The sequence below is a fragment of the Hyperoodon ampullatus genome, assembly GCF_949752795.1.
Source record: "Hyperoodon ampullatus genome assembly, chromosome: 10".
NCBI classification, from domain to species: domain Eukaryota; kingdom Metazoa; phylum Chordata; class Mammalia; order Artiodactyla; family Ziphiidae; genus Hyperoodon; species Hyperoodon ampullatus.
The window spans coordinates 53,198,910-53,223,610 of NC_136923.1; the positions used below are offsets into that span (position 1 = coordinate 53,198,910).

General features: G+C 41.9%; 1 protein-coding gene across 1 annotated transcript in view; it reads left to right on the top strand.

Moving 5' to 3' along the window:
* Positions 1-724: 724 nt before the first annotated feature.
* Positions 725-24,701, top strand: part of DYNC1LI1 (dynein cytoplasmic 1 light intermediate chain 1) — a gene marked incomplete at its 5' end in the record, with an annotated part of 46,448 nt that continues 22,471 nt past the window's right edge. The window contains 3 exons of the mRNA XM_079712399.1: positions 725-870; positions 1,064-1,137; positions 24,330-24,446. Coding sequence (XP_079568525.1) covers positions 725-870; positions 1,064-1,137; positions 24,330-24,446 — 337 coding nt within the window. The remainder of the gene's footprint in view (positions 871-1,063; positions 1,138-24,329; positions 24,447-24,701) is intronic.

A 24,701-nucleotide genomic window follows, 5' to 3' on the forward strand; every position in this document is an offset into this window, starting at 1 on the left:
CTTCCTGCTGTTGCTAGCCACATCTCTTCGGATCAGTCACACCTTTGTAAATAGTTCCTTCATTAAGCCTTCATCTGGGCCTTGATTGAATACACAGGTCTCCAAAAATGTAGCCATACACTTTTTTCTCATAAAACTAATGGAGAAAGTTCTCCACTAAGATAAGAAAGAAGACGACACAGGAATGAGGCAAAGAGAATCTGCAGAACAATGGTGAAAGCAGATTCCAGGATGAAATTAGGAATCTCTTTTGTATTACGTACAAAGAACAACCAATTCCAATTGCAGCAAGCGGGACGGCAATGACAGTGCAGGAATTCCACACCCGCTGCGGGGTTTGTGGACCCGACTGAAGAGTGGGAGGGAGCACTGTTCACCTGACACACCCCAGCGCGCCCAGCTGCAGCCTAGGGCTGCGGAGTGGGTGGCGAGAAGCGCTTCAACCCGCTGAGATCAGGAAGACTGGAGCTGCAGGACAGCAGCCCGCCAGGCCACCTGCGCACGCGCATTTCCCCTTCGCCGGCCGGCGGCCTGCTGCGCACGCGCAGTTCGCCGGATCTCGCTCCGTCAGTCCCTGCAGTGCCTGGGCCCCACCCCCGCAGGCCCCGCCCCGCTGCCGTGCGCCGAAGGCTGCATATCCGGGTTCTCGCCTCCGCCTCCGCCGCCTCCGCCGCCGCCTCCTGGCTCATTCAGCTTTGCTGGGACCGGTGTGTTCCCGACCAAGATGGCGGCTGTGGGGCGAGTCGGGTCTTTCGGTTCCTCTCAGACGGGATTAACCTCGACTTACACGGGCGGTCCCTTGGCCAACGAGCTAACCTCGGGCAACGGCGGCGCCGCGGCAGGGGACGACGAGGACGGGCAGAACCTTTGGTAAGGACCGCACCCTTCCCCGGTCCCCGCCGGCACCCCCGGGCCGGGGACGCCCCGGGGTTGCGTGCCCGCCGGAGCTCGGCGCCCTGCCCAGGCCGCCGCGTTCTCGGCCGCCCCCGCCCGGGCGCGCGAGGCCGGTGCCGTTCCTCCCGCGCGGGACTCCCGCCTGAGCGTGCGCCTTGTTCCCCGCCAGGTCCTGCATCCTCAGCGAGGTCTCCACCCGCTCGCGCTCCAAGCTCCCCGCGGGGAAGAACGTGCTGCTGCTGGGTAAGTGCCCCCACCTGCTCCGCCCTGCGCGGCCCCCCGGCGTGGCCTGGGTCCGCCCGCCGCTCTCTGGCTCGCTTTGTGCGGACAGCCGGGGCTGGCCCCGCCCCGCCGCCCGACCTGTGGCTGACAGCTGGGGGAGAAGGAGAACAGGGACCCCTGCCCCGGGACCTGCAGGGACCCGCCCTCCCCTGAAAGTTTCTCCTCCCCTGGGTGTGTGGGGTTGACCCTGACAGCTTCCTCCGGGAAGGACAATGCGATAGCCCATCTGAGAGATTCTAGTGGCTTGGGGTTTACCTAGAAAATAAGGACGTTTTTTCTTTCATGACAAAAATTGGTAGCAGGAGGCTCTTCGCGACAGCTCCAGTGCAAATGGCATGCCATCAATATTTAATAGCCGGCACTTTGTATAATTTACAGAAGCTAGAAATTAGACCTGGTGTAGTGATAAATGTAATTATTTGATTCAGCTTTTACGGGTACAGTGGGCTCGTGTTGCAGCTGTCTTTTTCACTGTCACTTATAATTCTGAAATTTGTGAAGTGCAGTAAACGTTTACCTTTCTCGTTCAGTCCCTTCGGCCTGATGGGTGTAATAATGAGAAATGGTCTAACGTCTCAAATCTCCTGATTGTTCTATATTCCCTCTGCTCTCTGGAAGTTATGTATTTTGTTTCTTTACTGACTCTGGGGGTGGACGTGGAGAACAATTCACAGGTTCACATTTTTGCAGGCTTAGCTCCAAAGTAATTTAGAGATTTCTTTCATATTATTTAGATGTGAAAATTTGAAGTTTGGCTTATAGGATGATCGTTGAATTTTAAAACTTTGTTATTGATGTCTCAAGACTTTTTAATGTTCATTTAAAAACAGGAAGGGAAACAAAGAAGTCAAATGATACTTGTCAGGGTCCGCTTCTAATGGGAATGTTTAGATAGAAACAAATTATTTTTCATGAACTCTAGATAATCTACAGTATATGATTCTTGGCGTTATTTAAAGTTACTGGAGCTAGTTGAAAAATTAGTGTTACTTTTTTTTTTTTTTTTAATATATATCACTTTATTTATTTATTTTTATTTTTGGCCGTGTTGGGTCTTCGGTGCTGCGCTCCGGCTTTCTCTAGTTCCGGCGAGCGGGGGCTACTCTTTGTTGCAGCGCGTGGGCTTCTCAGTGCGGTGGCTTCTCTTGTTACGGAGCACGGGCTCTAGGCGCGCGGGCCTCAGTAGTTGTGGCACACGGGCTTAGTTGCTCCACGGCATGTGGGATCTTCCCGGAGCAGAGCTCGAACCCGGCTCCCCTGCATTAGCAGGCGGATCCTTTACCATTGTGCCACCAGGGAAGTCTCTACCTTTGTTTTTAATGTGATTGAAAGTACCACTATTGCGGATTCACCTGGGTTCATTCATGACCCTGTCACATACTAGTCTTATGATCTTAAGCAAGTTCTTTGACTTATATGACCCTCAGTTTCTTCTTCCTTAAAATGGATGGTACAGAAATAATAATGTCTACTTCCTAGTGTTATGGGGAGAACTGAATGAGATAATGTTTGTGAAGTGATAACAGCACAGTGACTTTTTGTGATGAGTCTCTTAACTGGATTAGAAAATATTTTATCACAACTCTTTAAAGACTGAGTTAGTGCCTACGTAACATATTTATAGGGCAGATATAGGTTAGGATCCAAGAGCAAAAAAAATTCAGAAAATGTTTTCAGATTACTAGTTTAAACAAATTACTATTAAGTGCTAAACTAAAATGGACCTAAAGCAAAGTGACCTCATTGAAGTGTGTTATATTTCAAATCCTCTAAGTTAAATAAGACTTCTTTTCAAATACTGCCATTGTAAAGATAATATTCCTGAATTTTGTTTTCATTTTATAAGTTCCTCCCAATTATTCCTGTGCATTAGATGTTAGTAACATGGTTCTGTTTTTAGTGAAACAAAAGTGACAGTTTTGTTCATTTCTTAACATTCCTAATTTGCACTGAGGTTGCACCATGCTTTATTTTTTATTTTTTATTTTATTTTTTTGCGGTACGCGGGCCTCTCACTGTTGTGGCCTCTCCCGTTGTGGAGCACAGGCTTGGGACACGCAGGCTCAGTGGCCATGGCTCACGGGCCCAGCCGCTCCGCAGCATGTGGAATCTTCCCGGACCGGGGCACGAACCCGTGTCCCCTGCATCGGCAGGCAGACTCTCAACCACTTCGCCACCTGGGAATCCCCCCATGCTTTTTTTTTTAAACCCGTTTTTTAATCTGCCTTTGACACTGGGTCAGTGCATATGGCTGAATATATTTAGAGGCTCTAGACCTCCATCCTTCCAAACTTAGAATAGATTAAATTTCCTTTTATATAAGCTTTTTTTTTTTTAAATTTATTTTTTGACCACACCATGCGGCACGCAGGATCTTAATTCCCCAAGTGGGGATCGGACCTGTGCCCCTTGCAGTGGAAGTGCAGAGTCTTAACCACTGGACCAAGGTCCATCTAGTATCAAGTTATACAAGCTTAAAATTAAAAAAAAATTTTTGAGTACTGTTACTATTGGGATTTTCATCAAAGTCCTTTTCAGCTTTGGAAAAAGCTGATAACAGATTTTTATACTGATTACATAAATAGCTTTAATTTTCTAGAATACCTCTAAAGATTTCTTAAAGACATTTTACCATCACATATTATGGCTGCATTCAGTTTATGCTGGTAGAGGGGAGAAATAGAGAAATAGGGATTGTGGTTTTCTTTGTTATGAGTTTGAAGGTGCTAGGCAGGAGGATGCTTGGCCCTAATATATCTTTCATGAATTACGGTGATCTCTGGAGTCTCATATTTAAAAAACCAAATCTGAGACTATAACAAGGTTTTACATTTCCAGCAACTGTATAGAATAGGAACATTGATCAAGGCTTAAGTACCCCAAACACAAATTGCAGTTTAACTTTACCTTGCTACACGGCCTCCCCTCCCACTGCCTGTGAGTGAAAGGGGTCAGAACTAGCAATGTGTGCATGTGTGTAAGCCATCCTCAAAGCATTTTCATACGAATCTTAGTTTGCCTCCTCTATCCCCCTTTCCCCATCCCCCCCAAAACCTGGGAGATAGATGTTAACACCAATTATAGATGAGGTACTGAATCTTGGAGACCTGTTCAGTGAGTTTTCCGAGGTCACACAGTTGTAAAGACCCTGCCTTCTGTGACTCTGGCCTGGTTTTCCAACTTGATAGAAGTTCCTTCAAGGGAGGAGGTGCCACGTACTCTTCCTACTGCATAACTTTTTTTAAAAGGCCATCTTTGAGTAAAAATACTAATGATTATTTTAAAGTAAAATCCAAATATTTGTTGGATTCTAGGATGTAGCTTAATGAGGGACACGTCTGTTGCCATGGCATTTGTGTTGAAGCGGTCATTTACTCTACCCGGGCCTGACCTCTAGTGAAACCCAGAAACATGATGGCATTAGCATTTAACCAATGTTTCATGAAAGATTTTGCGAATGAACTTGTTTGTTCGTAATATTAAAAGGAAAAAAAATTTTTTAAAAATATTTATTTATTCATTTGGCTGCGTTGGGTCTTAGTTGTGGCACGTAGGGTCTTTTGCTCTGGCGCGAGGGCTTGTGGGCTCTGGAGCGCGTGGGCGCAGTAGTTGTGGTGTGCTGGCTTAGTTGCCCCACTGCATGTGGGATCTTAGTTCTGACCAGGGATCGAACCTGCGTCCCCTGCATTGAATGGACCTTTTAAGAACTGTTTTTTCCTCTTTACCCTTTATATTTAATCAAACTTTACAACAGTGATTGTAATTATATGTATTTCAATAGCTGTTTTTGAGGGCACTTTCTCCATACCTTGGTTACTTAACCATGTTTTGATAAGAAAACTACCTAAGGAAAATAACAACAATGATACTTAAAATTTATAGAGCACTTACCTGTACCAGCCACATAAGGATTGTTTACATGCCGTGATTATCCCCTTAAAGATCAGGAAACAAACACAGAGCTGTTAAGTAAATTGCTGTGAGGTTACATAGCCAGAAAGGGGCAACTTCAGGATTCTGAATTGTGCAGCCTGGCTCCACTGGACTGTCTCTCTACAGGAAGAGAGCTTTCTTTGTAGGAAAAGCAAGAAGATGTTTAGCAGTTATTAAGGAATTTTATCTGATTATCGTGATGTAATCTGTCTCACTGCAAAAAAAATCTCACTGATAAAGATTAATTGAATTCATTGTCTGTGAAGATACATATGTAGCCCTGGACCCCAGCACAGTGCCTGGCTTATAGATAAGACATCAGTATAACTTCCTGATTTAAGGCCAGCATGAATTAATGAAAACTAGTTGGCCCTTCCGGTAAATCATGTAAGCCTCATTTTTCTCACCTGTAAATTAAGATATTTGGATTTAGTCATCTCTTAAGTCTTATCTTTTCTGACATTCTGTAATTATTTCTAATTGTAAAGCTTGTGAGTTGTATATTTTTAAAGAAATGTTTTGAGAACATATTGCAATTGGATTTAAATTAGTAAAGTATTTCTTTGTATACATGGGCTGTTTGATTCCACTCAGGGAAGCAATCTCGAGTCTGCATTTTTCCCCGAAGGTGATAACTCAGGATAGTGTGCAGCCAAAAAAAACCCCACAAAATACTGAGCATCATCAGGAGTAAAACTAGTTTCTATTATGTTTGAATTATTGCAAGTAGGAAACCTCAAGATATACACTGGACTAGAGATCTGTTCAGAGAAATAACTTGTCAAAGAAGTGAATGGTTTTCTATGTGAGGACTTACTCTAAAAATAATGAGATTGTTCAGTCAGAAACTTAATTTTGGGAGAAGCTGGGATTAAAGATCCCCAAGGTTATATGACTTGTGGGAAACACAGATTTTTTATCAGTTGATGCTGTTTTCTGGCATGATTGGTTATGGGAATGTGATGCAAGGAATAGTGTTACCACATATATGATACTGGACTGGTAATTTTCAAAGGATTAAGGAAACTATTGCCTGTTATGTGTCACTACTGCTAAAAAATATAAAATGTTTTTGAGAGTCCAATGGCATATTGATATTTTATGATGGTCAGCAATCTATTAAGGCCACCTAGTAAATAATCCAGGCTCCGTGAGCCATAATGGTCTCTGTTGTAACTACTCAACTCTGCCCTTGTAGCCCCCAAAGAGCCATAGATAATCCATACGTGGATGGGCGTGGCAGTATTTAGTAAAATTTTATTTACAAAAACAGGCAGCAGACCAGATTTAGCCTGTGGGCTCATTTGTAGACCCTTGCTTTAGGCTATTACGGGCATTAGTTTTATCAGTAAGCACAGGTGCCAGTTAATAAAGGTTTCTGGTTAATGAAATATGATGTTTGGCCCCTAATAGGTGCTCAGTAAATAAACATTGGATGATTGATGACCAGCTTTTACTTTATTCCAGCTAGAGGTATAGTTTCAAGGCAGGTTTAAGAAATGTCAAGAGTGGTTCATGTATTTCCCCTTAGTGCTGCTGTCAAAAACAGAAAACAGAGCTGGAAGAACTACAGATGTCGGCCAATACAGTGGTAAGTCAGCCGGTGTGAAGTCCATGTGAGAGAAGGTCAGCAAAAGTACTTTGAAAATGCAAAACACACAGGAGCTCTGAGTTAGGAAAAAGAAAAGACCCAAGTTCAGCATGGGACTGTTACTATTGAGTGACCATGGACTAACATTTTGGGGCCTTATTTGTAAAGTCAGGGCAGTGGCTTAGACTTCACAGTTGACCTCTTTATTTATTTGTTCATCAAGTGTTTATTAGAACGTGCTGTGCATAAAATGCTCTGCTGGGTCATCTGGAGAAAACGGGGCTCACTAGGTCCCTGCCCTCCAGGAGCTTATAACCTTCTGTGGGGAAAGACTCAAAGTATATAGTAAAAAAATCAAATGTCAGTCTGAAATAATTGCTAAATAGCTTACATAAGTTTTTATGGAAAAGGTGGTATCTGAGTAAAATTTTGCTAAGTAGGGTGGGGAGGAGACACTGCAGGACTAAGGGAATGTGTTGCTGTAGCTAAAAACCTGGTGAAAAGGCCCGGGGCGCTCAGGTGTGGAAGAGTCCTTAACTAGAGGCCCCCAGGTGTGGGAGTCAGCCCTTCCTACCATTAGAAGCTGTGGGATTGTGGGCAAATTACAGCCTCCTAACTGAGATTCTTTCATAGTTCCTGGGATTAAAAGAACTGAAAGAAATTATGTGTAACATACCTTCCTCTTAAAATTAGTATTCACTATTTTAAATTATAAAAGTAATACATGTTTCTTGCCAGAGAAAAAAAAATTTATGAGGATAGGAATGTTCATTTTTTCTATGTGTATATTTGTTTTTTAAACAAAATAGGCTCATACCTTGTGTTTTGAAGTCAGATTTTTTTTTCTTTATGTATCAGAGGGTTTTTTTTGCGTGGCAGTAGATATGGATTTCTTCCCTTTTAATGACTGAATAAAATATATGGCTCTATCATAATTATAAGATTGGTAAACAGATTATTATTGTTATACCCCATTTTCCACTTGCCAAATATTATCTTTGGGATAAATTCTTTTAAGTTGAATTGCTGGGTCAAAAGTATATATATTTTAAGTCTTTTTGTATATTACTAACAGTAGTTTTGGAAAGCTGTACCATTCTACATTCCCACCATCAGTATGTGAAAGTGCTTGTTTGTCTAGCACTATTGCTGACACCAAGGATTATTCATTTTAATCTTTGCCTATCTGGTAGGTATGTTAAAAATTGGCATGTTAATTTAAAGGCAGTTTTATTGTAAAATATATATCATGTTTGTTAATTAAGAACTATTGCATTAGTGTGACTTGGACCTTCTGGAGCATAGGAACTGTTAATAACCATTGGGATCAACACTTGTTGGCCTTGGGAATGTTTATTGAATTAAACTCAGTGGTTTTCAGTTCATGTCTAGTCAGGCTGCAAGAGTGAGAGAAATGATAAAGGGATAAGTTATATTTTTTAATTTGATGTGGATTGCTGAATGATATTCAAAGGTAGGGAACTGATGGGGTGGGAGTATCATATATTATGCTTGTTACTTGAGTGTTCTGCTAGGTGCTTTACTATGTAGCATGTTCACTGTTTTGGAGAAGAGGGCTTTGAACCCCAGGTTACACAGCTGAGCTAGGATTCAGGGTTGGGTTTGTCTAACTTTCCATTGTATGTGCACTCCTTGACATATTGGAGGGAGGTAGTCTTGAGTCACTGGGTGCAGATGCTACAGCTGGTTAAGTTTCTCCCTGCTCTTGCTGGCTGAGGAAAGGGAGGAGATGCTCTTTGTGAGATGGACAGCAGATCAAAACCCCCCACCCTATCTGGGTCATCAGATAATTTATGGAAGGCCATGCAGAAGGTCCAAGCCAAAAAGTACCTCCAGTGATGACTCCTCATGGCTCTTGTCACCAGAGCTTTCAGGTAAAATAGGATGATTTATTTTATATCATACAAAGCCAAATCAAAAATGTTAATTTTACAATGTTGGTATCTTACTTGGGTAAAGAAGGAATATGGCATGTTAGAATTCTCTCTGTCATGATGCTGTGGACCATAAAGTTTCCTACAGAAGTTTGGAAGTGTGAATCAAAGGTCTGCATAGAAAGCAGGCATCAGGCACACAAACCTGTGCTGAGCAAGAAGAGTACAGTGCTTCAGCTTTCCACAGTAGCAGGAAAGGAAACTGGGAGGAAAGGGAGGCAGAGTGCTGCTTAATTTTACCTTTTGTCATCCCTGTCTGTCTTGAGCTGGGGGGAGAAGACTGGAAGCTGCTCCCGATCAGTGACTGTGATAATAGTGTGGAGGAGCATTGCTGGATTTAAATCCTGACCGACCCTTCTTTAGCAAATTGCTTAATCTTTCAGGTTATACTGTTTGCCTTTTAGGATTATCGTGAGGATTGTATGAGGTAATGTTAGTAAAACACTTCAAACAGTGGCATACATGGGAAGTGTTCAAGATAGCTGTTGCTAACGGATTGTGTGTACTTAGTGTTCTGACTGCTCATTTTCATGATTCATGTTTTTATGTTATCTTTTTAAAACACTGTTGATGTCTTATAAAAATTTTTTTTTCTAGTGTGTCACTGATCAAGGAGGTATGAATTGTAATAGTCAAAGAATTTTAAATCCATCACTTCAGAGGTTGTCTGGATTTATCTCCCCCTCTGTTTAGAAGACAGGGAGCAATACTTGTCAGGGAAATACCTGACTTGTCTGGGTTCACACATCTAATGGTGACAATGTTATAGTTGGAAATCACATCCCCTAGATCTTCACATATTTAATTCATTAATTAAATTATCATTATAAAGTTTATGGACAGTACATCGTATTGTTGAATTAGATCTTTTGAAGACATCAAACAATATCAGGAGCACACCTTTACCTCTATACTGTTTTGGTGACTTTGTGTGGAGTTTTTCTTTTGTAATCAATTTGGTTTTCAAATTTGAGCTGAGAAGTGAGAGTTGATGGCTGTTACTCCTTTATGGTAAAACTGAAGTTCTTTTAAGTGCTTGGATCCTGTACTTGGTTCACTCACAGAGAGTGACTTATTTGAATAGGGTTCAGACAAATAATTTGAAATACAGGCTTATTTGCTATGGAGAATTTCACTGTAATTGGATCAACAAATCTTTCCTCCTTTTGGTCCATCCACTAGGACAGGGTTTGGCCTATAGACTGTTTTAGTATGGCCAGCAAGCTAAGAATGGGGTTTGTTTGTTTTTTACATTTTTAAAGAGTTGGAGGGGGGGAACTAAAGATAAATACGTGACAGAGACCTTATGTGACCTGCAGAGCCTACAATATTGCTGTCTAGTCCCTTACAGAAAAAATTGCCCAGTGCCTGGATGAGGACATGAAAATAACTTTATTATAATAGAATTTGATCTAATGAAAAGTTACGGTTTTTTAAAATTTTTATTTTATATTGGGGTATAGTTGATTAACAATGTTGTTTTAGTTTCAGATGTACAGCAAAATGAATCAGTTATGCATATACATGTATCTATTCTTTTCCAAATACTTTTCCCATTTAGGTTATTATAGAATATTGAGCAGAGTTCCCTGTGCTGTACAGTAGGTCCTTGTTGATTATTTTAAAAATAGTTGTGTGTACATGTCAATCCCAGACTCCCAATTTATCTCCACCACCACCCCCGCCACCGCCCGCCTTTCCTCTTTGGTAACCATGAGTTTGTTTCATTCTATGAGTCTGTTTCTCTTTTGTAAATAAGTTCATTTGTATCATTTTTTTAAATTAATTAATTAATTAATTAATTTATGGCTGCATTGGGTCGTTGTTGCTGCGTGCAGGCTCTCTCTAGTTGTGGCAAGCAGGGGCCACTCTTCTTTGCGGTGTGCGGGCTTCTCATTGTAGTGGCTTCTCTTGTTGTGGAGCATGGGCTGTAGGTGTGCGGGCTTCAGTAGTTGTGGCTCGCGGGCTCTAGAGCACAGGCTCAGTAGTTGTAGCGCGTGGGCTTAGTTGCTCTGCAGCATGTGGGATCTTCCCGGACCAGAGCTCAAACCCGTGTCCCCTGCATTGGCAGGCAGATTCTTAACCACTGCGCCACTAGGGAAGCCCCACTGTATCATTTTTATAGATTCCGCATATAAATGATATCATATGATATTTGTCTTTATCTGTTTGACTTACTTCACTTAGTATGATCATCTCCAGGTCCGTCCATGTTGCTGCAAATGGCACTATTTCCTTCTTTTTAATGGCTGAGTAATATTCCATTGTATATATGTACTACATCCCTTTTATCCATTCCTCTGTTGATGGACGTTTAGGTTGCTTCCATGTCCTGGGTATTGTAAACAGCGCTGCAATGAACATTGGGGTGCATGTATCCTTTTTTTTTTTTTTTTTTTTTTTTAAAGCATTGACTAATTTAATCCTCACATCCACGGTGGCATTGGTACTTTTGTTTTTTTTTTTTTTTTTTTTTTGCGGTATGCGGGCCTCTCACTGTTGTGGCCTCTCCTGTTGTGGAGCACGGGCTCCGGACATGCAGGCTCAGCGGCCATGGCTCACGGGTCTAGCCGCTCTGCGGCATGTGGGATCTTCCTGGACCGGGGCACAAACCCATGTCCCCTGCATCGGCAGGTGGACTCTCAACCACTGCGCCACCAGGGAAGCCTGGTACTTTTGTTTTTAATTAATTTATTTATTTTTGCTGTGTTGGGTCTTCGTTTCTGTGCGAGGGCTTTCTCTAGTTGTGGCAAGCGGGGGCCACTCTTCATCGCGGTGCGCGGTCCTCTCACTATCGTGGCCTCTCTTGTTGCGGAGCACAGGCTCCAGACGCGCAGGCTCAGTAGTTGTGGCTCACGGGCCTAGTTGATCTGCGGCATGTGGGATCCTCCCAGACCAGGGCTCGAACCCGCGTCCCCTGCACTAGCAGGCAGATTCTCAACCACTGTGCCACCAGGGAAGTCCCCCTTTTGAACCTTGGTCTTCTCTGGATATATACCCAGGAGTGGGATTGCTGGATCATATGGTAGCTCTATTCTTAGTTTTTTAAGGAACCTCCATACTGTTCTCCATAGTGACTGTACCAATTTACATTCCCACCAACATAGGAGGGTTCCCTTTTCTCCACACCCTCTCTAGCATTTATTGTTTGTAGACTTTTTGATGATGGCCATTCTGAGTGGTGTAAAGTAATATCTCATTGCATTTTTTTTTCCCCTTTGGCTGCATTGGGTCTTCGTTGCTGCGTGTGGGCTTTTCTCTAGTTGTGGCGAGCGGGCGCTACGCTTCGTTGCAGTGTGCGGCCTTCTCATTGTGGTGGCTTCTCTTATTGCGGAGCACAGGTTCTAGGTGTGCGGGCTTCAGTGGTTGTGGCTCACAGGCTCCAGAGCTCAGGCTCAGTAGTTGTGGCGCGCGGGCTTAGTTGCTCCACGGCATGTGGGATCTTCCTGGACCAGGGTTCGAACCCATGTCCCCTGCATTGGCAGGCGGATTCTTAACCACTGCGCCACCAGGGAAGTCCCTCGTTGTAGTTTCGATTTGCGTTTCTCTAATAATTAGCTATGTTGAACATCTTTCCATGTGCCTCTTGGCCATCTGTATGTCTTCTTTGGAGAAATGTCTATTTAGGTCTTCTGCCCATTTTTTGATTGGGTTGCTTCTTTGATATCGAGCTGCATGAGCTGTTTGTAGATTTTGGAGATTAATCCCTTGCATCATTTGCAAATATTTTCTACCATTCTATGGGTTGTCTTTTCATTTTGGTTATGGTTTCCCTTGCTGTGCAAAAGCTTTTGAGTTTAATTAGGTCCCATTTGTTTATTTTTGTTTTTATTTCTATTACTCTGGGAAATGGATCAAAAAAGATATTGCTGCCATTTATGTCAGAGTGTTTTTCCTATGTTTTCCTCTAAGAGTTTTATAGTGTCAGGTCTTACATTTAGCTCTTTAATCCATTTTGGGTTTTTTTGTGTGTATGGTATTAAAGGATATTCTAATTTCATTCTTTTACAGGTAGCTGTCCAGTTTTCTCAGCACCACTTATTCAAGAGACTGTCTTTTCTCCACTGTATAGTCTTGCCTCCTTTGTTGTAGATTAATTGACCATAGGTGTGTGGGTTTATTTCTGGGCTGTCTGTCCTGTTCCATTGATCTATATTTCTGTTTTTGTGCCAGTATCAAACTGTTTTGATGACTGTAGCTTTGTAGTATAGTCTAAGTCAGGGAGCCTGATTCATCCAGCTCTGTTTTTCTTTATCAAGATTGCTTTGGCTGTTTGGGGTCTTTTGTGTCTCCATACAAACTAAAAATTATTTTGTCCTAGTTCTGTGAAAAATGCCTTTGGTAATTTGATAGGGATTGCACTGAATCTGTAGATTGCCTTGGGTAGTATAGTCATTTTGACAATATTGATTCTTTCAATACAAGAGCATGGTATATCATATCTTTGCATTTGTTTGTGTCATCTTCGATTTCTTTCATCAGTGTCTTAGTTTTCTGAGTACAGGTCTTTTGCCTCCTTACGTAGGTTTATTCTTAGGTGTTTTATTCTTTTTGATGCAACGGTAAATAGGATTGTTTCTTTAATTTCTCTTTCTGGTCTTTTGTTGTTAGTGTATAGAAATGTAATAGATTTCTGTGTATTTATTTTGTATCCTGCAAATTTACCAAATTCATTGATGAGCTCTAGTAGTTTTCTGGTAGCATCTTTAGGATTTTATATGTATAGTATCATGTCATCTGCAAACAGTGACAGTTTCACTTCTTTTCCAATTTGGATTCCTTTTATTTCTTTTTTTCTCCGATTGCTGTGGCTAGGACTTACAAAACTATGTTGTATAAAAGTGGTGGGAGTGGACATCCTTGTCTTGTTCCTGATCTTAGAGGAAATGCTGAATTTTCTTAGCTTTTGCTTGTCAAATCTGAATGAGAACCTTGCTGAGTATTCTTGGTTGTAGGTTCTTCCCTTTCATCACTTTCAATATATTGTGCCACTCCCTTCTGGCCTGTGGAGTTTCTGCTGAGAAATCAGCTGAAAACCTTATGGGTATTGCCTTGTATATTATTTATTACTTTTAATATTTTTTCTTTGTCTTTAATTTTTGTCAGTTTGATTGCTATGTGTCTCAGCATGTTCCACCTTGGGTTTATCCTGCCTGGGACTCTCTATGCTTCCTGGACTTGGGTGACTGTTTCCTTTCTCATGTTAGGAAAATTTTCAGCTATTATCTCTTCAAATGTTTTCTCAGGTCCTTTCTCTCTCTCTTCTCCTTCTGGGACCCCTATAATGTGAATGTTGGTGTGTTTAGTGTTGTCCCGGAGGTCTCTTAGACTGTCTTCATTTTTTTCATTCTTTTTTTCTTTATTCTGTTCTGCGGCAGTGATTTCCACCATTCTGTCTTCTTATCTGTTCTTCTGTCTCATTTATTCTACTGTTGTTTCTTTCTAGTGTATTTTTTATTTCAGTTATTTATTGTTTATTTCTGTTTGTTCGTTAGTTCTTCTAGGTCTTTGTTAAACATTTCTTGTATCTTTTCGATCTGTTTCTCCATTCTTTTTCCGAGGTCTTGGCTCATCTTTACTATTATTACTCTGAATTCTTTTTCAGGTAGATGGCCTATCTCCAGTTCACTTCGTTCCTTTGGGGTGTTATCTTGTTCCTTCATCTGGGACATTTCCCTGTGCCATCTCATTTTCTCTAACTTACTGTGATTGTGGTTTCCATTCTGCAGCCTGCAGGGTTGTAGTTCTTCTTGCTTCTGCTGTCTGCCCCCTGGTGGATGAAGCTGTCTAAGAGGCTTGTGGAGGCTTCCTGGTCAGAGGGACTGGCTCCTGCCCTGGTGGGTGGAGGTGGGTGTTGTCCCTCTGGTGTGCAGAGTTGTGTCAGGGAGTGTGTTGAGTGGGGAGCCGTATGCTCAGGAAGACTTTAAGTATTAGTCTGTCTACTGATGGGTGGGGCTGTGTTCCCACCCTGTTGGTTGTTTGGCCTGGAGCATCCCAGCACTGGAGCCTACAGGCTGTTGGGAGGGGCCACGTCTTGGTGAGAAAATGGCCGCCTCCAGGAGGGCTCACGCCCCTGAGTACTCCCCAGAACTACTGCTGCCAGTGTCTTTGTCCCCACAGTGAGCCACAGCTGCCCCCTGCCTCTGCAGGAGACCCTGTAATAGCAGCAGGTAGGTCTGGTCCAGGTTCTTATGAAGCCACTGCTTTTTTCCCTGGGTCCTGATGTGCATGAAACCTTGTGTGCGCCCTCCAAGAGTGGAGTTTCTGTTTCCCCCAGTCCTGTGGAATTGCTGCAATCAAACCCTAATGGCCTTCAAAGCCAGATTCTCTGGGAGCTTTTCCTCCCATTGCCAGACCTGCAGGCTGGGGAGCCTGACGTGGGGCTCAGAACTTTCACTCCTGTGGGAGAACTTCTGTGGTATAATTATTTTTCAGTTTGTGGGTCGCCCATCCAGTGGGTATGGGATTTGATTTTATCGTGATTGTGCCCCCTCTTACTGTCTCATTGTGACTTATTCTTTGTCTTTGGATGTAGGATATCTTTTTGGTAGGTTCCAGCGTTTTTTTGTTGATGATTATTCATCAGTTAGTTGTGATTTTGGTGTTTTTGTAAGAAAAGGTGGGCTCACATTTTTCTACTCTGCCCTCTTGTCTTGGAAGCTCTAGTTATGGTTGTTTTTTTTTTTTTTTTTTTTGCTGTGCCCCATGGCTTGTGGGATCCTAGTTCCCCAACCAGGGATTGAACCTTGGCCATCAGCAGTGAAAGCATGGGATGCTAACTGCTGCACCACCAGGGAATTCCCTGATTTGTTTTAAAAACATCTTTAAAATATGCCTTCTTTAAGAAAACCTAATACAGAAATGCACATTTAGATGAACTATTTAGAGAATAATTTTAACATCATCACTAAAGAGTGCTTTGTAGAAGGGCTTTCATCTTAGTCTGTTTAAACAGGAACTCTCTACTTGTACAAGTGTATGTTTACAGATCATTAACTATTTGGCTGGCACACTTAATGCTGGTGTGTCTGTTTCGCTGCCAGCTGAAGGCTGAGGAACTGAAGATAAAACTTTCTTAAAGTTCATAGGTGTTACGTAGGTGCATTCTTTGAGCATTGTTTGAAGCCACACAGACCCCGTTGCCCTACTTGCCACTCTAAAGGTATATTAATTGGATAGAATGAAGTATGTAATTTTTACTTTATTTTACTCATACTATTAGGCTCTGTGTTTTGTTTTCCAAAAATGACTTGGAATTTAATGGCTTTTGTTTATTGAATGGTTAGGCCGTTAAAGATGATTTTTAAATGTCCATCAATTCAAAACATAGGCATCCTGAATTTTAACATTTTTTGATCCTTCTAATTGTATAATAGAATAAAGAGAAGGTTCATGACGGACTTTACAGTATCTTCAAACTTAGTTCAGCTTGGCTGTAGCAAGGCAGCTGAATACTGACAACTCAGTACAGTGACAAGAAAGTTTTCCTAAGTTTAGTGAAGGAGGTATGTTTTATGATCTGTTATTGATGAGAGGGAGCCGCTTGAATTTTATAGATATGAGTGATGAATTATTATAGTAGATTGTGGTAAAGGCCCAGGATAAGCAATGACAGATGAGGTATAGTTATGAAAACAGAGACTCCATGTGGTTGTGATTAAGAAATAAGAATGTTGGTAAAGGATCTTCTGTGTATAGGACAGGTGCTATAGAGTGAGTGAGTCCCCTCAAATTCATGTTGAAATTCTAACCCTCAATACGATGGCATTAGGAGGTGGGGTCTTTGGCCAATGATTAGGTCATGAAGGTGGAACCCTCCTGAATGGCGTTAGGGCCCTTACAAAAGAGATTCCAGAGCGCTCTCTCACCCTTTCTGCCATGTGAGGACACAGTGAGGAAACTGTCCTTGACCCAGGAAGCCAGCCCTTACTAGACACCAAACCTGCCAGCACTTTGATCTTGGACTTCCCAGCCTCCAGAACTGTTAGAAATACATGTCTGTTGTTTAAAGCCACCCAGCCTATGGTGTTTTTGTTATAGCAGCCCAAAGAGACTAAGATACGGTTTCTGGTTTTGGCGAGCAAGCAAGCAAGTACCCGTTAAGAATGGGATAATTTCTTTCCTGTAAGCATCTTAAAAGCAAGGACTTTATATCTTGCTTACTGTTAAGATGACTTGCCCAGAGAATATTTGTTGAAAGAAGGGGACAGACGTGACACACTGAAGGAAACACACAAATAAGCTGACACACTACAGTGAAGTATATGAAGTGTGTGGAATGTTGTGGAAGTACAAAGGAGGGTGCTTAACTGGACTTCTGGAGTAAGAGAAAGCTTCTTAGAGGAGACTAAACTGAGACAGGAAGGATAAGGTAGGGTTCTCCCAGGTGCAGTAAGGAGAGGGGAAGAATGTTCCAGAAAGAAGTGAAAGCGTGTGCGAAGATTTAGAGTTGAGAGAGCAAGGCCGCTCTGCTGCACTGGAAGAAGTTGTGAATGGCTGGAGCCTAGCGTGCAGGTGGTGGGACATGGTGAGAGATGGGCAGGAAAGGTGAGGGGGCCTTTGCAAGGGACATTGGCCTTTACAGTTTGCCCTTTACTGCGAGAACAGCAGGGAGACCCTTAGGGTTTTCTTTTTGACATTTTATGAAAATTCCAAACATACGGAAAAGTTGAAGGAATTTTACAGTTAATATTCATATACCCAAACCCAGATTCTTCCGTTAACATTTAACTATTTTTGCCTTGTCATATGTGTCTCACCATGCAACTATGAAAAAAAAATGCATTTCAAAGTAAATTGCAGATGTTGGTATATTTTCCTTTAAATACTTAAGCATGAATATCATTAACTAGAATCCCTTTCAGGGTCTTAAGAGGGAGAGTGGCATGATTGTTTCAGGAAGATCACTCAGCTGCAGGGTGCGGAATGGATTAGAGCGTGGTATGAACTTGGTGAATGTTCAGTTTTGAGTGGAATGTTTATATAGTGAGAGAAGAGAACTGGGAGGCCGATGGGTTAAGACAGAGAGAAAAAGCAGTCTAACAAATAATGTGGTTGGAAGATGTGTATAACCCTAGAACAAGACTATATCTTTGCAAATACCTCAGATGAGATTTCTGGAAATAGTAGGTAACAAATGAGATTTTGTTTACAGAGTATGTCTTTTTTTTTTTTTTTTTTTTTTTTTATTTATTTATTCATTTATTTATGGCTGTGTTGCGTCTTCGTTTCTGTGCGAAGGCTTTCTCTAGTTGCGGCAAGCGGGGGCCACTCCTCATCGCGGTGCACGGGCCTCTCACTATCGCGGCCTCTCGTTGCGGAGCACAGGCTCCAGACGCACAGGCTCAGTATTTGTGGCTCACGGGGCTAGTTGCTCCGCGGCATGTGGGATCTTCCCAGACCAGGGCTCGAACCCCTGTCCCTTGCATTGGCAGGCAGATTCTCAACCACTGCGCCACCAGGGAAGCCCCCAGAGTATGTCTTCATTGGCCTTTTCAGACCTTTTAGGAAATCTATTTTCAGATGTCTGCATTTGCCATCAAGACAAATCATGTCAGAGTTCATTTAGGTGTTAAAAAAAAAAAAAGTGACAGCAACAGAAAATGGTCATTATAATTGAGGCTTAAGACTTATTTTAAAATGTGTAGAATATGAATGTTTAATTTTCAACCAACTGTAACTTCCAAATGTCATTAAAGTTGAAGACGGGAGAAATTTTGTTCCCAGAAAGACTTTGTTTCGGCAAGCAAAGTGCGTCTTCAAACATCTTGAGAATCTTCTTTGTTAGTTAGGTTTAGAATATTCTTGAGAATAAGATATTCTTCTGTTTTTCTTCCCTCATTGTATTTTCTTCTGAGGACAAAGGGGAGTTGCACTCTTGAGAAGGTTGACTTGGATTCTCTTGGGAGGTTTGGATTACTGTCACCATGTTCCCACAGTCTTTGTGACTGTGGCCTGGCCTCAGTTTCCTCATCTCTAAGTAGAGAGGATGTCGTCAGAGTTCCTTATAACACACGTATGTTTATGAAATGTTCTTTATTCTCATTGTGAACACTTGTAATTTGTTACCAGAAATGAGAAATTTCAAATCACAGAATGGGAGGAAAAAAATCTCTAACTACCATATTTACCGTTTAAAAATCTCTAACTACCATATTTACCGTATTCCATTTATTTGACAGTATACTCTTTTTTTTCCAAATATAATGTTGTAAAATTTTTCTTAAAATGGATCCCCAAGGTTTAAAATTCCAGGAGAGAAGAAAATACTAGTATAGTAAAACAAACTTCATTCCCAATCCTTAGAGGTAGAATCAGGAGAATGGGAACATAACCATCCATCATCACTCAGAGGCTGCCCACAGAGAGGAATGCATTAAATTATTTTTCTTTTTCTGCTGAAAATAAGTGACCCCTGGAAGCAGGAATGTCTTATTCTTTTGTCATAATACAAAAATAATAAGCAGTATGTTTAATAGTCTTCTAAAGATTTAATTATTGTTTATTTGTTGTATATTGGAAAGAGGGTGCTTTGGAGTTCAATTCATGTGAATTCAGATCCTGGCCTTGTCATTTCCTACCTGTTTGAGACTTTGGATAAGATACTTTAACAATTCTGAGCCCCAGGTATCCTCAAATGGGAGGTAATCATCATTCCGCTAGAGTTGTGGTAGTGTTGGAATTACTGCTGGTTAAATGCATATGGTAGGCACTGTGTGTTTGCTGCTACTGCTGCTTCCATAGAGATGGAAGCAGAAGCCACTGATGGTTCTGTTTGACTAGGCTGTGGGCAAAGGGAGGTAAATTACAGTCCTTTAATTTTTCTTATATAGAAGCACATTGATGGACTTGAAATTTCATCCCTTTTCTGTCCTGACTTCTGAGGCTTTTGCAGTGATGCACACTAACGTTTAAAAACCCTCCCGGGACTTCCCTAGCAGTCCAGTGCTTAAGACTCCGTGCTGGGACTTCCCTGGTGGCACAGTGGTTAAGAACCCGCCTGCCAGTGCAGGGGACACGGGTTCGAGCCCTGGTCTGGAAAGATCCCACATGCCGCGGAGCAACTAAACCCGTGTGCCACAACTTCTAAGCCTGCACTCTAGAGCCCACGAGCCACAACTACTGAGCCCACATGCCACAACTACTGAAGCCTGCGCGCCTAGAGCCCATGCTCCACAACAAGAGAAGCCCGTGCGCTGCAACGAAGAATGGCCCCCGCTCGCCGCAACTAGAGAAAGCCCAAGTGCAGCAACAAAGGACCAATGCAGCCAAAAATAAATAAATAGAATAAATAAATTTATTAAAAAAAAAAAAAAGACTCCATGCTTCCACTGCAGGGGGCATGGGTTTGACCCCTGATCGGGGAACTAAGATCCCATATGCCGCAGGGCACGGCCAAAAAAAAAAAAAAAGAAGAACTCTCCCTAAGTGGGTAAGGGGACAGAATTTGTGTTTGTTCATTCAGGGATTTGTGAAACTTGTATTAATATCTTGGCATATTTTTTTGTTGTTTGAGACAGTCTATCAGTGGCTACTGTGTAGGAGGATTAGGAATATACTTTTCACTATGAAGAGTTAATAGGCACTGGAGATGCAGCAGTTATCAAATCACAAAAATGCCTGTTCCTCTGGAGTTTTGGGGGGTAGGGAGTGACTAAGCAAAAAAAAGAAAAAGCCGTATTATGTTAGTAAGTTCAATGGAGAAAAAACAAGAAGCAGTAGGGGTGTTGGGAGGTTGTGATTTTATTGATTGATTGAGGTTGTGATTTTAAATGAGGTGGTTAGGGACAACAGCCTACCTGAGGAAGTGATATTTGAGGGAAGTTACGAAGAAGCTTAGGTAACACATAGAAGAGTATGTTCTAAATAGAGGGAACAGTGGATAAGGGCCTTGATGTGGGACTCTTTTATTAATTATGTAAATGAATGTTTGGGGGGAAAAATGCAAGATAATGATATTAATACTTCTGTGCATATTGAAATGTGAGCTATTTATGGGACATCCAAATAATGATGACCAGTAAGTAGTTCAGGAGAGACTGAGGCTGGAAGGAAGTCTGTGAGTCACCAGATTATAGGTGGTATTGAAGTCTTGTGTGGAGATTCCCCTAGAATTATATGTAGAGCGAGAAGAATAGAGGTCTGAAGAAGGAACCCTGGGAGACACAAATGTTGCGGAGGGCGGGGTGGAAGCTTGCAAGGAAGACTTAGGACCTACCACCTAAAGGTAAGTGGTAGAACAGGAGGGGTGGCGCGACTGTAGCTGTGGCAAGGGAGGGTCTTCTCTGCCCTCTGTGTTTCCCTTAACCTTTCTGCCAGCTCCCAGCCAAATCAGCCTTTGAGTCCAGCTGTCCCACCACACCACTAATACTTTAGTTCAGACCTACCTCATTTCTTGCTAGGACTCCAGTAATTGTCTATTATCTAGTCTCCTTACTCCCAAGCCTACCCTTGTCAGTCACTCTTCCACACCTCTGTGATAGCAATCTTTCTAAAATACCTAAATACTGCCAGTGACTCTTCAGGATAAAGCCTAACCATCTCAGCCTGGCATAGGATGCCCTTCGTGATCTGGCATTCCCTTTTTATTCTCACTTTCTGGCTCCTTTTCCCCCTTACATTCTAAATTTCATGCATTCAAATTATTTGTCCCTTCTAGAAGGACATTTCTTTGTCTCCAGGCCTCTGTATATGCTTTCCTATTTCCTGGAATGACTAACTCTCTATGGTTCATTAACACTACAAGATCTGGCTGAAGTGTTACTTTCTGTGTAAAGCCCTTTTTGACTTCCAAGCAAATCCAGGATCTTCCCTTTGGTCTGGTTTCCTGCTTGTTGCACATCTCTAGTGCAGTCCTAATGACAGTATCTTGAAATTGTCTTCTGTTTGTTTTTCCTCTCCAATTTATGAGCTCCTAGGACAGCAACTTTGACCTGTGGATCTTTGTAATCCTAGTGCTTGGCTTAGTGTAGTAAACGTCTAAGTGACGTCTAAACGTCTAAGTTCTCAAAGTGTGGTCTTTGGACCAGCTGCATCAGCAACACCGGAAACTTGTTAGAAATGCAGATGCGTGGGCCCCACCCCAGACTTACTGACTCAGAAAGCCAGGAGGTGAGGCCCAGCAGTGTGTTTTAACAAGCCCCCCAGGTTATCCTGATGCATTTTTGAGAACCATTAGTCCAGTGAAATGAATGATGGTCAGTATTCACTGGGGAGGAATAAACTCTGGTCTCATGATAAGTGGGGGTGGCCCCTTCCACTTGCAGTCAGACTTTAGAAAAAGACAGCAGCCACACTGTGCTGATGGCTGCAAGAACTTAGAGTGGTGAGCGTGTGCAGCTACGATTGACAATATTTTTGATACCATGAATTCGGGCTCAAAATCTATTCTGAACCTGTTGACTTAAACCTTTAAAGTTAGAATTAGATAAACTAAAAGGAAGACACGAACTTATTACTTAAGGAATCACTTATAATCTTACCATCAGAGATAACCAAGTTATCGATGATTATTTCTAATGGATATTATTATGGTTTTATTCTTTTTGCTTATGCTTAAGATTATCTACGAGTATATATATTTTTCAGAAACTTTTGTATATAAAATACGTATTTGAAATATTAAAAAGAAGTTGAAACAGACTCAAATTTTTGACCCTTTTAAAGATACGTTGGGACTTCCCTGTTGGTGCAGTGGTTAAGAATCTGCCTGCCAATGCAGGGGACATGGGTTCGATCCCTGGTCCGGGAAGATCCCACATGCTGCGGAGCAACTAAGCCTGTGCACCACAACTGCTGAGCCCACGCGCCACAACTACTGAAGCCTGCGCACCTAGAGCCCGTGCTCCACAACAAGAGAAGCCACCGCAATGAGAAGCCTACGCACCACAACGAAGAGCAGCCCCAGCTGGCCGCAACTAGAGAAAGCCCACGCGCAGCAACGAAGACCCAGTGCAGCCAAAAATAAATAAATAAATAAATTTTAAAAAATAAAAAATAAAGATACTTTTTCACTTTTTTAATATCTAAAGTGGGAATTAAAGAGATAAATGCTGGCTCATATTAAGTGAAGTTTTGTCTGACTAATTACTGCATATTTTTATGGATCTCTATATATTATACTTCGAAAATTCTTAGTGAACATCGTATTGTTGATTTAAGCTTCTATGATAAGTCTGGGCACTAAGTGTTTGCTTATAATACATAACACTGTTTCTGTGGGGTAATAAGTTTTCAATTGGTGTTATTTTAACTTAGAAGACTCCTTTCAGGAAAGTAGCCTGTCATAAGAGAAATCTTGATGCTTTCAAGTTATAGAACAGACTCAGACTCTTTTTTTTTTTTTTTAAGTTAGTAAACTTAATTTTTTTAGAGTGGTTTTATGTTCACAGCAAAATCGAGTGGGAAGTATAGACAGTTTCCAGATACCACCTGTCTCCATATATGCACAGCCTCCCCCACTATTGACATCCCACACGGTGTTACATTTATTACAGTCAGTGTACCAACATTGACACAGCCTTATCACCCAAAGTCGATAGTTTACACGAGGGTCTGTTTTTGGTGTACATCAGATGGGTTTTGACAAATGTCTAATGACTTGTATTTACCATTATAGTACCATACAGTATAGTTTCACTGTCTTAAAAATCCTCTGCTCTGGGCTTCCCTGGTGGCACAGTGGTTAAGAATCCGCCTGCCAATGCAGGGGACATGGGTTTGATCACTGGTCCGGGAAGATCTCACAGGCCGCGGAGCAACTAAGCCCATGTGCCACAACTACTGAGCCTGCGCTCTGGAGCCCTTGAGCCACAACTACTGAAGCCTGCGTGCCTAGAGCCCATGCTCTGCAACAAGAGAAGCCACTACAATGAGAAGCCCGCGCACCGCAATGAAGAGTAGCCCCCGCTCACCGCAACTAGAGAAAGCCCATGTGCAGCAATGAAGACCCAACACAGCCAAAAAAAAAAAAAAAAAAAAGAAAAAATCCCTGTGCTCCTTCCTGTTTAAACACTCTTTAAAAGAAAGTTTTCATAGGTCTCACACGGTGATTTAGGTTATTTTTATTATGTCTAATGCTCATGCCTACTGAGGTGACTAGATATAAATTCTTTAAATTTTTTTATAGTTCTTGAACTATAAAAACAAATTATAAATTAAATGCCATAAAAACTATGGAACTGATAAAATTCAGATTAGTAATCAATATAACAAATGATGTTTTGCTGAAATTAAATGAGTTTAATAGTAGACAGAAGTATTTATGGGGGGCATCCCTGGTGGTGCAGTGGTTAAGAATCTGCCTGCCAATGCAGGGGACACGGGTTCGAGCCCTGGTCCAGGAAGATCCCACATGCTGTGGAGCAGCTAAGCCCATGCGCCACAACTACTGAGCCTGTGCTCTAGAGCCCGTGAGTCACAACTACTGAGCCCGTGAGCCACAACTACTGAGCCCACATGCCACAGCTACTGAAGCCCACACGCCAGAGCCCGTGCTCCACAACAAGAGAAGCCACCACGGTGAGAAGCCCGTGCACCACAACGAAGAGTAGCCCCCACTCCATCAAATTACCCTTTTGGTTGAAGCTAGTTCCAGTTGGGTTTTCTCTTGGTACACTAGAAAGCATTCTTAAATAGTCCATGTTATAATTTTAAAGATTTGTCCTTTTTTACAGGTGAAGATGGAGCTGGAAAAACAAGCTTAATAAGAAAAATTCAGGGAATAGAGGAGTACAAGAAAGGAAGAGGATTGGAATATTTGTACTTAAATGTTCATGATGAAGACAGGGATGGTGAGTGTCGTTTATCTGTAATGTAAGTTTACTGAAGTCTTTCCAAGTTGCACTGCTGTCCATATTAATATTAGTCTTTGACTTTTCTTAGCGTGTCATTTTTTACTAGGAGACCTACTGTGTCATGCCAGTCAGTAAATAGTTATGTTAGGGCATACTTTTATTGGTTTGAGATTGGGATTCATATAGTGGTATTTTCAAATGTCTTAAGGTATTGGTGTGCAGACTTCAGCTTTCTTGCTAACCTTGAAGAAT